Source organism: Lithobates pipiens, unplaced genomic scaffold (assembly GCF_037356315.1).
Source record: "Lithobates pipiens isolate NorthernLeopardFrog02 unplaced genomic scaffold, aLitPip1_a1.2 Scaffold_3, whole genome shotgun sequence".
Taxonomy (NCBI): Eukaryota; Metazoa; Chordata; class Amphibia; order Anura; family Ranidae; genus Lithobates; species Lithobates pipiens.
The window spans coordinates 80,391,102-80,406,732 of NW_027507790.1; the positions used below are offsets into that span (position 1 = coordinate 80,391,102).

A 15,631-nucleotide genomic window follows, 5' to 3' on the forward strand; every position below is an offset into this window, starting at 1 on the left:
CCGCTCGATCAGCGTGTCGAGCAGACAGACAGCGGCCATTCTATTCAAAAGCCGCGCCTCCGGCTCCGCCTTCGCCTGTGATAGGCGGAACACTGAATTTCCCAGCAGCCTGTGTTCCGCCTATCACGGACGTCGTATCATCCTCGTACTACGGACGAGGATGATACGACGTCTGTGATAGGCGGAACACAGGCTGCTGGGAAATTCAGTGTTCCGCCTATCACAGGCGAAGGCGGCGGCGCAGCTTTTGAACTTTACAATGGCCGCCGACGAAGAGGGCACGGGACGGCACGGCACGGGACGGGACGGGGGCAAGGCAAGGCACGACACGGGACGGATGCAAGGAGGCAAGGCACGGGACGGAGGCAAGGAGGCAAGGCACGGGACGGAGGCTCGGGACAAAGGTAGGCTGGACACACACACACACACACACACACACACACACACACACACACACACACACACATGGATGGAGACACACACAGGGATGGATGGATGGATGGATGGAGACACACACACACAGGGATGGATGGATGGATGGAGACACACACACACAGGGATGGATGGATGGATGGATGGAGACACACACACACAGGGATGGATGGATGGATGGACACACACACACACAGGGATGGATGGACGGACACACAGGGATGGACGGACACACAGGGATGGACGGACACACACACAGGGATGGACAGGCATGTCTCACCCTCGGCTTATACACGAGTCAATAAGTTTGCCAGTTTTTTTGGGGGTAAATTGGGGGCCTCGGCTTATATTCGGGTCGGCCTATACTCGAGTATATACGGTATTTATTTGTAAAAAAAAATTTAAACCGTTTATTATTTTCCTTCCACTTCACAATTATGTGCCTTTTTGTGTTAGGCTATCGCATAAAATCCCAAAAGGATACATTTTTGGTTGTAACATGAAAAAAATGTCAAGGGGTATGAATACTTTTTCAAGGCACTGTATATAGAAAAAGCACACAAGAAACAATCACTGTTCCAGTTCTTTATTAAAAGAGGAATTAAAGTCTTAATTTTTAATTGAACATAAAGGTAAGCCCAGGGGTCACCAACATTTTTCCACTTAAGGGCTAGATTCAGTGTATGTGAATACATGGAGGACCGCATTCACCTACTAATAAATGAAGATAATAATAATCCCAAAGTAGTTATAATAACGGTACAGGTTTACCTCACTTTAAGGTGCTTCACTAATACAAAGCCAGTTCACCCTGAGGGGAGCATGTGGCTGGGGATTCAGATTTTACTGCCCTCTCCCCCATCCTGGCACCCAAGGGTGGCTGACGCCAGCCCTGCCAGCCAGCATGGTCTAGAGATGGGGTTCCTGTCCCTAGGGGAGATGGGGGGCCTCATCCCCAGGGATGATGGGGTCCCTGTCCTTAGGATTAATGGGGTCCCTAATAGGGTCCCTCCTACTACAATGTCCTCTGTCCCCCATCATATCATTCCCATAGTGTCCTCTGCCCCCTCCCCCCAAAGCAAGTTTCCTGTGCCTCCCAAAGCAGTGTCTTCTGTCCCTGCACCCCCACTCCCCACTGTAGTGTCCTCTGCCTCATAGTGCCCTCTGTCCCCATAGTGCCCTCTGTCCCCATAGTATCCTCTGCCCCCATAGTGTCTTCTGCCCTCTGCCCCCATAGTGTCCTCTGCCCCCATAGTGTCTTCTGTCCTCTGCCCCTGTAATGTCCTCTGTCTTCTGCCCACATAGTGTCCTCTGTCCTCTGCCCCCGTAGTGTCCTCTAGTGGTGGTGGGTTGCCGACCCCTGGGTAAGCCTATAATAAGGCTTACTTGTAGGTACTGTGAATATCTCCAAAACTTGCAGCCGATGACATCATCGGCACAAATGCGGTCTGAAGGTTCAGCTTACCTTGCTGGACCTTCAGAGCCTATGCTGTGAATGGCAGCCCCTGCCCACATGCAAAGGAGTGACATCATACCAGCTCAGGCCACTCAGAGCCGGAGCCCACGAACCCGGAAGAAACTCCGGGAAAGATGTCCGCTGTTTTAGTGGTGTGCGGGTACCGCTGTAGGGCTTCGTTCTAAGGTAAGTATTTAATAAAGAGCTAGTATGCGTTGCATAAAAGCTCATTATGCTTTTGTGTCACAGTTTTTTTCTATGGGTTAACAACCTATTTAATGAAACATATTTGTACTTGTGAATATAAATGTACTTTTATACGTCTTTATAATAAATATACTTATGTTCCAGAAAAAAAAAGGAAAAAATAAAAGAACTTTAGTTACAGAAACTGGCAGGTACCAATAATTAATATACATATGGTGATGACTAAGTGCTAAAGTTAGTGGCATTTACTGTAGTCATGTACGCTAGTTGCAGAATTTTTATGCATTCAGTCTATAAACATTGGTTATAATTTCCAAGCTACTTTTCTTGTTGCATTAGTTTTCCCTGACACGCCATAGACAGAAGGATTTTTTTAGAACTTAGCAGCAAGGCCAGGAACGCGAAATGTAGGTTTGGTGCAACAGAAACATTAAACTGTATCTCTAGGCAAAACTTTTTTTTTTTAGCTTTGGACGGAGTTGGGAAGGTTTAGACTTTGTTACTGCTTTATTTGTCTTGGTGACAATTTTCCCAGAAATAAAGTGAGGGGAAATCTAAAAACTTTGAGTTGCCTAGAACAAGAAGTAAGCGCTAGTAAGAACTACAATTACTTTATCTCATCGGGAATTTAATACTGTAACAACTTATAAAGTGATATTTGTCCTTTAAGGCGTAGGTTGGCATAGTGGAAACACAAGCAGAAATGTAAAAAGAAAAGTGGAAAAAAGTGCTGTAACTTACTTGCAGTGCCATTATTTCTTAATGGCACTCCAAATGTGGGTAGCAGTTGCGCTTTTTGCCACGTGATTGTACAAAAACATGCAAAGCAAAACACACTCGGCTCATGTAAAGTTTGAGCAGTTTGGGAGCAGAAGGAGGCCCATTTAAATAATTGCTGCCGCTCCAAAAATTCACAAAAAATGACTGTCCTAGCCAATAGAATCAGTTTGCACTCATACCAATCTTAACGCAATATGCATGTATATACCCACACAAAAAAAAAAAGCCAGCTTAAAGCCTCATACACACGATAGGACTTTGTACAAACTTTCCCTTGGATTTTTGTACAAAGGGCGTCGGCCCTGAACTTGTATTGCATACACACAGCAGGACTTTTTCAGCCAACTGGTTTTTCTGCTCTTTACCGCCACCTTTGGTCAACTTCTGTATTGTTGTCTGATCTTTTGCATTGGTTCTGAGCATGCCTGTTTGTACTTTGTACAAAAGTCCTATGGTTTTCTGTACACACGATCAGACTTTGCTCCATCGGACTTTTGTTGCCAGAAAGTTTGTCCGTTCGCACAGCCAACAAAAGTCCGATGAAAACCAAAAAAGTTTGTCCGATGGAGCGTACACACGGTTGGATGTTGCTCCAAAACAGCTAATTTGCATGTTTGTTGTCAAAAAGTCTGATCGTGTGTATGGGCCTTTAGAGGCATTTTTTTCTGGCAGCATATTTGGAGCGTTTTTTCATACATCTGTGTTTATGAGGCCAAAATTAATTTGTACAGTGGATTTACTTGTTTTCTCTGCCCATAGGTCCTTTTGAATGAACTTGGCTTAGATGATTTGCTTATTACTCCCTTGCGTGAGAAGTACCTCCGGCCTTTGGTTTCTGTCTTATATCCAGACTGGGGAGGCAGCTGCCTGGACAGCCACAAAGCCTTTGTAGTACAGTACTCCTTGGATAAAGACTTAGATCTCAGCTGTCATTACGATAACTCTGAGGTTACTCTGAATGTTTCTCTGGGGAAAGAGTTCACTGATGGAAACCTTTATTTTTCAGAAATGAGAGAGGTAAAACTCCTGCTAAACTATCTTTGCAGTTCATGTTTTTTTTTTTTTTATACAGAACAGTTCAGAAAGTGTGTTTGTATCCTTAATCCTTTAGATATGGTAGCGCTGACTCTGCCTGTGCTCCGTTGTGGTTGCAGAGACAGACTTTACTTTTCGGTGTGTGATTTACTTTTTTTTTCCTTGGTCGTTGTAACTTTCCTTCTCTCAGGGCTGTGTTGTGTTACACTGTGTGTGGTGCTTTGTGCACTGTGTTCTCTATTAGGATTGTACTTGTAGGTTATGTCACATCTTTGCAGTACTACTACTGCCACCCAATTGTAGATGCCTGCAGCCTGCTGTAATACCAGCTATAATCAGGGCTCGAGTCCTGCGGGAACGCATGGGAACGGCGTTCCCGTACTATTCCCACAGCGGGAACGCCGTTCCCATTAGCTGCCTGAGGGCTGAGGGGCTGCGCGTAGTTCGCCGCCGCTCCTCAGCCGCCGAGTGACTGGTTGCTAGGCAGGGGCCGCTCCGCATCTAGCAACCGGTCACATGACTTCGGCCGTGCACGTGGGCACGCACTGGCGCGAGTCAGTGGGCAGGCTGACACACGCTGCGCGCCTGCTTGGATCCGGAGTTCCGGACTGTCCCCCCCCCTCCTCCCCTCTACCCAGTGCCAGTCAGTCCTGGCCTCCTGGGGCCACACGCTGCACTTTTCCAGTTTACTTCTCCTTCTCTACCAGGTTAGTCACTAGTGTGTAAGTTGCACTCTGCAATACCCTGCCAATACTCATCAATACTCTGCAATACCCTGCCAATACTCATCAATACTCTGCAATACCCTGCCAATAATCATCAATACTCTGCAATACCCTATCAGTATCAATACTCTGCAATACTCTGCGAATACTCTGCAATACCCTATCAATACTCTGCAATACCCTGCAATACCCTATCAGTATCAATACTCTGCAATACTCTGCGAATACTCTGCAATACCCTGCCAATACTCTGCAATACCCTGCAATACCCTATCAGTATCAATACTCTGCAATACTCTGCGAATACTCTGCAATACCCTATCAGTATCAATACTCTGCAATACCTTGCCAATACTCTGCAATACCCTGCCAATACTCTGCAATACCCTGCCAATACTCTGCAATACCCTATCAATACTCTGCGATACCCTATCAATACTCTGCAATACCCTATCAATACTCTGCAATACCCTATCAATACTCTGCAATACCCTGCCAATACTCTGCAATACCCTATCAATACTCTGCAATACCCTGCCAATACTCATCAATACTCTGCAATACCCTGCCAATACTCATCAATACTCTGCAATACCCTGCCAATAATCATCAATACTCTGCAATACCCTATCAGTATCAATACTCTGCAATACTCTGCGAATACTCTGCAATACCCTATCAATACTCTGCAATACCCTGCAATACCCTATCAGTATCAATACTCTGCAATACTCTGCGAATACTCTGCAATACCCTGCCAATACTCTGCAATACCCTGCAATACCCTATCAGTATCAATACTCTGCAATACTCTGCGAATACTCTGCAATACCCTATCAGTATCAATACTCTGCAATGCCTTGCCAATACTCTGCAATACCCTGCCAATACTCTGCAATACCCTGCCAATACTCTGCAATACCCTATCAATACTCTGCGATACCCTATCAATACTCTGCAATACCCTATCAATACTCTGCAATACCCTATCAATACTCTGCAATACCCTGCCAATACTCTGCAATACCCCATCAATACTCTGCAATACCCTGCCAATAATCATCAATACTCTGCAATACCCTATCAGTATCAATACTCTGCAATACTCTGCGAATACTCTGCAATACCCTATCAATACTCTGCAATACCCTGCAATACCCTATCAGTATCAATACTCTGCAATACTCTGCGAATACTCTGCAATACCCTGCCAATACTCTGCAATACCCTGCAATACCCTATCAGTATCAATACTCTGCAATACTCTGCGAATACTCTGCAATACCCTATCAGTATCAATACTCTGCAATGCCTTGCCAATACTCTGCAATACCCTGCCAATACTCTGCAATACCCTGCCAATACTCTGCAATACCCTATCAATACTCTGCGATACCCTATCAATACTCTGCAATACCCTATCAATACTCTGCAATACCCTATCAATACTCTGCAATACCCTGCCAATACTCTGCAATACCCTATCAATACTCTGCAATACCCTGCCAATACTCATCAATACTCTGCAATACCCTATCAGTATCAATACTCTGCAATACTCTGCGAATACTCTGCAATACCCTATCAATACTCTGCAATACCCTGCCAATACTCTGCAATACCCTATCAATACTCTGCAATACCCTGCCAATACTCATCAATACTCTGCAATACCCTATCAGTATCAATACTCTGCGAATACTCTGCAATACCCTATCAATACCCTATCAATACTCTGCAATACCCTGCCAATACTCTGCGATACCCTATCAATACTCTGCGATACCCTGCCAATACTCTGTAATACCCTATCAGTATCAATACTCTGCAATACCCTGCCAATACTCTGCAATACCCTATCAATACTCTGTGATACCCTATCAATACTCTGCGATACCCTGCCAATACTCTGCGATACCCTGCCAATACTCTGCAATACCCTATCAGTATCAATACTCTGCAATACCCTGCCAATACTCTGCAATACCCTATCAATACTCTGCAATACCCTATCAATACTCTGCAATACCCTATCAATACTCTGCAATACCCTTTCAATACTCTGCAATACCCTATCAATACTCTGCAATACCCTATCAATACTCTGCAATACCTTGCCAATACTCTACAATACATACCCTGCCAATACTTGCAATAACCTGCCAATACTCTGCAATAACCTATCAATACTCTGAAATACTGTGCCAATACTCTGCAATACCCTGCCAATACTCTGCAATACCCTATCAATACTCTGCAATACCCTGCCAATACATACCCTGCCAATACTCTGCAATACCCTGCCAATACTCTGCAATACCCTGCCAATACTCTGCAATACATACCCTATCAATACTCTGCAATACCCTGCCAATACTCTGCAATACATACCCTGCCAATACTCTGCAATACCCTATCAATACTCTGCAATACCTTGCCAATACATACCCTGCCGATGCTCTGCAATACTCTGCCAATACTCTTCAATACATACCCTGCCAATACTCTGCAATACCCTGCCAATACTCTGCAATACTCTGCCAATACTCTACAATACATACCCTGCCAATACTTGCAATAACCTGCCAATACTCTGCAATAACCTATCAATACTCTGAAATACTGTGCCAATACTCTGCAATACCCTGCCAATACTCTGCAATACCCTATCAATACTCTGCAATACCCTGCCAATACATACCCTGCCAATACTCTGCAATACCCTGCCAATACTCTGCAATACCCTGCCAATAGTCTGCAATACCCTGCCAATACTCTGCAATACCCTATCAATACTCTACAATACATACCCTATCAATACTCTGCAATACCCTGCCAATACTCTGCAATACATACCCTGCCAATACTCTGCAATACCCTATCAATACTCTGCAATACCTTGCCAATACATACCCTGCCGATGCTCTGCAATACTCTGCCAATACTCTTCAATACATACCCTGCCAATACTCTGCAATACTCTGCCAATACTCTTCAATACATACCCTGCCAATACTCTGCAATACCCTGCCAATACTCTTCAATACATACCCTGCCAATACTCTGCAATACCCTGCCAATACTCTGCAATACTCTGCCAATACTTATTCCTGTTTGTGGGATATTTTCTAATGGGCTGTGTAACAGAATTTGGAACAGGGTGTATTTGTGGTAGAAATTCCCTGCGAGGGAAAGATCATCACCCATTGTGTTGATTGTTTTGTTTGACACGTTATTTTGTTTTTGTAAACTGGCACTTTACAATAAATGTTGTACTGTATTTTCTGTGAAGTATATATGCATATGAGCGTACCTTTTTTTTTTTTTTTTTTTTGGTGGGGGAATGGATCTTGGGTGGGAGTTCCCACACTTTTTTTCCCAGGACTTGACCCCTGGCTATAATCATCTTGTATGCTGAGTGATATATTTAGTATAGAGGCAGAGCCGCCTGCTCTGTGTAAATAGACGTAGACAGTGCTGCTTGTAAGCGAGTACACATTGGTGCCTCCATGGAAAGTGGTTTTCCATGGGGGCACTTGCCAAAGAGGAAGAGCCTGGAGTGCCAGCGGGGGATCCCAGAAGAGAAGGATTGTGGCTGCTCTGTGCAAAACCATTGCACAGAGGAGGTAAACATACCATGTTTTTTTAATTTAAAAACAATGAAGCTTTTATGTCGCTTTTAAACCTTCACATTACAAAAAAATAAAAATAACAAACATGTTATACAGTTGTGCTCATAAGTTTACACACCCTGGCAGAATTTATGATTTCTTGGCCATTTTTTCAGAGAATATGAATGGTAACACAAAAACTTTTCTTTCACTCGTGGTTAGTGTTTGGCTGAAGCCATTTATTATCAATCAACTGTGTTTACTCTTTTTAAATCATAATGAGAACAGAAACTATCCAAATGACCCCGATCAAAAGTTTACATACCCTGGTGATTTTGGCCTGATAACATGCACACAAGTTGACACAAAGGGGTTTGAATGGCTATTAAAGGTAACCATCCTCACCTGTGATCTGTTTGCTTGTAAATAGTGTGTGTATACAAGGTCAATGAGTTTATGGACTCCTGACAGACCCTTGCATCTTTCATCCAGTGCTGCACTGACATTTTTGGATTCAGAGTCATAGGGAAAGCAAAAGAATTGTCAAAGGATCTGCAGAAAAAGGTAGTTGAACTGTATAAAACAGGAAAGGGATATAAAAAGATATCAAATGAATTGAGAATGCCAATCAGCAGTGCTTAAATTGAAAATTGCAAATGAGGGGTTCTGTTAAAACCAAGAAACGTTTTTGTGTTATCATTCATATTCTCTGAAAAATGACCAAGAAATCATAAATTCTGGCAGTATGTAAACTTATGCACACAACTGTACTTACCTCTTCTGGCTCCTCCCCCCTGCTGCTTACTCCTGAGCCCTGCCTCCCACTTCCTTGCCATAGGATTTGTTTGACAGCAGCAGGAGCCAATGGCTCCCGCTGTTAACAATCTGCCCTGTGGGGAGGGAGACAGCGGAGAGAGACGCTGCTCTCTCGCACGACACTGGATCAAGATTGGGCTCAGGTAAGCATAAGGGGGGCTTGGGGTATCCTCATTACAAAAAAATACTTTAATGCAGGGAAAGCAGTAAAGAACCTTAAACCATTTGTTACCTCAACGCTTCATATTCCTGATATGTGCCTGCTGTACCATCTACTTGTATGAGAAAGTACCCTGTTCCCTTTTGTATCGCTTCCTTTGTGTGAAATCCCTGGTTTCTCTGCTTTCCCATTAAAAACTGACCACAAGAAGCAGGAGAGCACAACATAGTCAGTTCTCTAGCTGTGCTGGGAACTCTGTGTGCTCTCCTCCTATGATCAGACTTGTCCTGACACGCCCCCGCTACACAGACATTCACTGGGACTCTCAATCTGCTGTTGCTTCTCCTCCCCTCAGCTCTTATGCAGCTGAGAGCAGAGGGAATGTGATCACTTATAAAAGGAAAAAAGGTATTAATAATGTTTGAATATTGGTTGAAAAAAAGATATTGTAATGTGTGTATTGAGTTTTAAACAGGATCCACATAAATGTGATATGATTGTACAATGTACAGTTTACTTTAGATGTAGTATGAGTGTCTACCTAAATAATTCTTACAAATAGACCCAATAATAATAATAGCCTTACACTACATAGTTGTTAAAGCTGTACTCCAGGTATGATATTTATTGCATACATATTCAGTTTGAAGCAATGTAAGTATACATATCTAATAACTGAGGGAATACGATAGCAACGTTTTTGTTGAGTCCTGTGTTGCGTGACTTCCCCTCTGCACCTTGATCACAGAGGGTTTCCCACTCTGCAGTGCCATCGTTCACAGAATACAAAGCGTTCTCTGATTAAATGTGGTGATGATTGTAACATGATCGCCCCACCTTGTCCTTGTCCAATCACTATACAAGGTGGTGCCAAAAAGTTTAGAGACTAGTTTTGTGCCAACAGATAGCAGCACAATGCTGCACGCAGTCACAGGGAGCACCGACCTTCATACATCAGTGTGCCAAAAGACATCGTCCTGTGTACATCGGGAGCTGTGCAACTGGTGCTATTCTGACCACATGCGTTACCACACCTGCTATTTCCTTATCGACAGCAAGTTAGAACAAAAAGATGCTGCAGTATGGCGTTCAAGGTGTTTTGAGTGGCACATGCAATTGTTCTCCGACGATCATCATGCACAAGTTGCTGAATGGTTTCGACATTTTCGGGGGTTGAGCTTGTTGAAGGTCTTCCTGATCTCTCGTCGTCTTCCAGTGAGGTTCTTTTGCTCTTGAAGCACATGTGCCACTCAAAACAGCTCGAACTACTCATTGCAGCATTGCCATAAAATTGCCATCATGTCTCTGTGTCAGATTTGCCCAGTTTCACATTTGCTCTTTGTTCTAACTTGCTGTTGTTGATAAAATAGCAGACGTGGTAATGCACATGGTCAGAATAGCACCAGTTGCACAGCTCCCAATGTACACAGGACTATGTCTTTTGGCATTGACTTATGAAGGTGCTCCCTGTGACTGTGGGTGCAGCCTTGTGCTGCCATCTGTTGGCGTGTTACGAAACTAGTCTTGAAACTTTTTGATACCATCTGGTAGAAGTGCCCACTACTACAGTGATTTTCAGCTTCCTCAGAAGATATAGCCACAAAAATGATCAGGTGCCTTTTGGAAGAGACAACAATTGTAGAGAGAACGACAAGAATGACAGTCCAGCAGACCTTAGCTGCTAAGACATACTCCTGGGGAAAAGAACTGCAAAAACAAGCTGCAAAAAAAGTCCATAAAGCGCTTAGGTCCAGGTATAGCTGTATTATCTGTGTAATACTTTGGCATAAACTATTAAAGTACCAGTTTTGAAAAACAAGAATTGTAGTTAATGACTTGACAAGGCACAGGAGCCCGAAACATGTCGTCATAGCGACGGGACCAGCACTATCGGCTTGCTCTCCAAGTGTTCTCTCCTCCTTGGCTTCTGCTTCCATCCACTGGTGCAGCGAGTGACGTCATCGCTAGCTTGCGAGTATTGAGACACATCCTGGACGTCTCCAGCTGCGGACAAGTAAGCACCGTTTAGCCATGAAGGTTGTTTATATCATCTGACACCAGTGTTTGCATGGCTTTTTTTATTTCAATGACTTTTTATCTCAATAAGGCCTGGTTCACACCTATGCCGGTTGCAGATTTCATATTCCAGGTGCATTTTGCAGTTCTTCTCAATACACATTTTCTGATTCATTGATGTCTATGGAACCAAAAACCAGAAAAAAAGTCCCTGGCCCTTTCCATAAAATGCACAGATGTGAACGTGACCCATAGGAAACCATGTTAAATGGACGGTAGTGTGTTTCTGCAAAACTAAAAATGCATAGGCATGAACCAGGCCTTAAACTATAATTCTTGTTTACAAAACTGGTACTTCAGTAGTTTGTTACACAGGTAATACAGCTAGCTATATCAGGACCTAAGCGCTCTATGGACTTTTTTTGCAGCCTGTTTTCCTCAGAAGATATGCAATTCGCATTATACCAGGCTGGACCAATGTTAGTATGCAATAAAAAAAAATCATGGCTTTAACCCTTTCGCTGCCAGGTCTGTACGTTGTACAGACCTGACAGTAGGGGGTTTCACATACAATCTGATGGCAGCACTGGGGTCATGTGTAAAACTGAAAAGCAGACTACTGCCTGTCAAGTGGAAGCATGTGGGTGGCTGTGCTGCCACCTGATTGCTTCCATATCCCCCTGTAACAGAGCCCCTGCCCCCACGCGCGTGCCTCTGCCATGTATTCCAGACTCCGCTTGCCCATCTGCGGGCCCATGACATGGCAGGTGCCAGCGAGTAGAGGGAAGAGAGCGTCCGCTCTCCTCCCCTTCTTGTTGGTGACCTGGAAAGCGATGTGTATGACATCACTTCCGGGTCATTCTGTCCCTTTCCCCGGCTAGCATAGCTGGGAAGGAATGTATTGCAATACGATCTGCATTTTAGTACATTCTTTTAGACCCTGCATGTCTCATTAGAGAGAACCTGTCACCAAAAAAATCATCACACAGGGAAGTTTTAATTGTAAAACAAAAACACATAAAATCCCACCCCAAAACATTTTGGGGCCAACCCCACATATATGCACGTACAAACATAAATGCACATGTTGGGGGCACCTACACATGAAATTGTCGATTGCAATACCCATGTTAAATATTGCCGCACACGCCAGAGAGAGAGCAATAATGCTAGCACAAGACATCCTCCAAAACACTATGGCTGCTTTCACACTGGGGCGGTATTCAGGCGTTACAGCGCTAAAAATAGCGCCTGTGTAGCGCCTGAAAAAAACAGGCCCCTTTCACTCCAGTGTGAAAGCCGGAGGGCTTTCACACTGGAGCGGTGCGCTGGCAAGACAGTGAATAAAAGTCCTGCTAGCCGCATTTTTGGAGCGGTGAAGGAGCGGTGTATTCACCGCTCCTAAACCGCTCCTACCCATTGAAATCAATGGGACAGCGCGGCAATACCGCCGGCAAAGCGCCGCTAAAAATAGCGGCGCTTTACCGCCGACGCCCGAACCGCCCCATTGTGAAAGGGACCTTAACTGATGGCCTATAGGGAACTTTTGAAGCATCCCCTATAGAAAATATAGGGTACTGAAGTCTGTCGCCATTTGACGGGCGCACGCAAATTTAAGGCTTGGCATGTTGAGTATCTATTTACTCGGTACAAACTCGTCTTTTATATTTTACAGCAATATCATGTGATATAAAAATTTGGAGCTACCAATATTCTATTCTCTGTCTGCTTTCTGAAATTATATCATGTCTGGGGGTTTTATGTAATTTTCAGGCCTAAAATTATTTTTTAAATGTGTGCAAAAAATGCAAAAAAACAGCTCTGGCAGTGAAAAGGTCAATGTGTACATAAATAATATTGTATAAAATGTATGGCAATCTTTTAATCTGCTTAGGTCTAACACAAAAATGTTGTCATTTTTCCAATGCTGCATACAACCCTCATCCAAATGTGAGGACTACTTTGGTCCTATGTTGGCTCATAAACCTATTCTTCCACCAGATTTATGCTGGAATTCTTTCCAAATTGTTTAATTAGGTTGTAACATGTGTGGCCACTTATACTGGATTTCAGCTGCTAATTTCAGACCAGGAGAAGATGGGAGGGGAATCTCCCCAGTGGAAACACAAATGAAAAAAAGAACATAATAGCTTGCTATTTGTAATTAAATATCAGTTTTCATTGTAATGACCCTGGTAAACGGATGAAGACATTTTTTTTTTGTACTGCTAATTAGAGGCAGATATCAGTTTTCATTGAATCAAACTGCTAAAAGATGATGGGCTCATATAGGTTATTTCTTAATTCTTCTTTTCAGTATTAGGTTACCAATTCTGAATGATAAATCTCTAAACTGACTATAGTAAAAAATCATTTGTCTTCCATTCAGGTTCCAGTCAATGAAAGAAGATATACAGAAGTTGAGCATCTTATTGGTCAGGGAATTTTGCACAGGGGGCAGCAAATACATGGAGCCCTCCCGATTACTTCAGGAGAACGGTGGAATCTTATATTATGGATGAGAGCATCATCAGTACGTAACAAACGTTGTCCCATGTGTGACAAGGAGCCTAAGCTTATAGAGACTGTTGGACAAGGAGATGGATTTACAGTGACCGAAAAAAAAATCAAGGTGGACGCAGTAGATGTGTGCGCTGTATTGTAAAATTATTGTACAGAATAAAATATTTTTATCTCAACATTGTAAGCTTTTATCATGGTTTATTAAACTGTTCATACACACATAAATGCACAGAGGTGTTTTCAAAGTGCAGTAGGCCTGTGTTAAAGATCATAAGTTGGGCTGCCTTCCTCAAAAGAAAAGCTGAAGCTTCACTCACACTGGCCTTGGTGGTTCTGCGTTCAGATGTGATGGAGGACCATGTCGCATGCGTGCTTGATCAGAGTATCGTTCGCACTGCACACTTCCCCTTTAGAGGAATGCATACTCAGATCTCCATTGAGCTCAAGAGGCAGCATCATGGTGAAGAGTACTTCCTAAATCAAATCCCCCAGTGTGTGGGCACCTTCCCACACATTTGAGATCTGCTGCTAAATAAATGGACCCTTGTGTGCTTTGCCTCCTCTACTGTATATTCAAAAAACAATGATGGCTCCAATGCTGAAACTTTTCAGGGGCAAACCTTTCCATGTCAAAAAATTGCAGATATAGACGTATAGTTAGAAAAGAGGACAGATGCACACAATTCTTAGCCTGGGTTCACACTATTGCGATGCGGAAACCAGCACGATTCCAGTGCCAGTTCCCACATCGCATCACCCTCATAGGCAGTTCACACTGCCCTCTGCGAACCGCTGTGGGTGTCAATACAAAGTTAATGACACCCCCGGATAGATTTGCAGACTGCAGTGCGAACTTTAAATTCGGACAGGAATCGGATCGCATATGATCCAATTTGTGTGTGTGTGTGTGTGTGTGTGTGGGGGGGGGGGGGGGGGGGTTCCTGCACCTTTTTCGTGCGAATTCAATGCGAGTTCAGCCATACAAGTGTATGGCTGAATTAACATTGGACAGACATCGCATGGTATCTGCACAGCAATGCGGTGCGACTCACATGCAGTGTCTGTGTTCGCAATACTGTGAACCCAGGTGAACTCCAAATGCGTTAAATACTACTGTATGTATTCATGCAAATGCTCTGATACCCAAAACTGATACATTTGCAGTGCGATTTAAGCCCATACAAAATGAATGGCCTTGAATCTCACTGCAAAGAATTGCATGTGATTTGAACAGGAATGTGGTGCAATTCTTGTCCAAATCGCATGCGGTTTCCTGCACTGCTCCTGTGTGAACCCAGGCTTGTCATAGTGACTTCAGCCTGGGTTCAAACAGGAGCAGTGTGGGAAACCGCATGCGCTTTGGACAGGAATTGCACCACATTCCTGTTCAAATCACATGGGATTCTTTGCAGTACAATTTGAGCACATTCATTACTTGACTGAAAGTATCGGTACTCGTACTCATTTTTAATTAAAAAAAAACTTTTATGGTATAACACTATTGCGGCTCCTTTTGGCTTCTCTTTGGAGGAATACTGAGAGCTTCTTACCTGGTATATCATGGCTTCTGGAGGTCGCATGGCTAATTGCTATATAGCCAGCGATTTTTTTTTTTAACCACTTCCCATCCAGCCACTGCAAATATATGGCTGGGTGGGCACTTCTCCCTCTTGAGTGGACATTTAGGACCGTCCCTCAGAAGGAGGAAGATCGCATGCGATCCCGATGCGCTCGTGTCACCCTGACATCTCCGATTGACAGGAGGGCTCTGTGATTGGCCCTCCTGATCACATGATGGCTGTGTCCAATCAGACTGATCACCGGCCCCACATATATAACACTAAAATCATATGTCCCAATGATCATCTGC

At 43.7% G+C, this 15,631-nt stretch overlaps 1 protein-coding gene across 2 annotated transcripts in view; it reads left to right on the forward strand.

Moving 5' to 3' along the window:
• OGFOD2 (2-oxoglutarate and iron dependent oxygenase domain containing 2) overlaps positions 1–13,937 on the forward strand; it is a 37,407-nt gene extending 23,470 nt beyond the window's left edge. For both annotated transcript variants that reach the window (XM_077461873.1, XM_077461874.1), the window contains 2 exons: positions 3,635–3,892; positions 13,628–13,937. In XM_077461873.1, coding sequence (XP_077317999.1) covers positions 3,635–3,892; positions 13,628–13,903 — 534 coding nt within the window. In that variant the 3' untranslated portion in view covers positions 13,904–13,937. The remainder of the gene's footprint in view (positions 1–3,634; positions 3,893–13,627) is intronic.
• Positions 13,938–15,631: the final 1,694 nt, after the last annotated feature.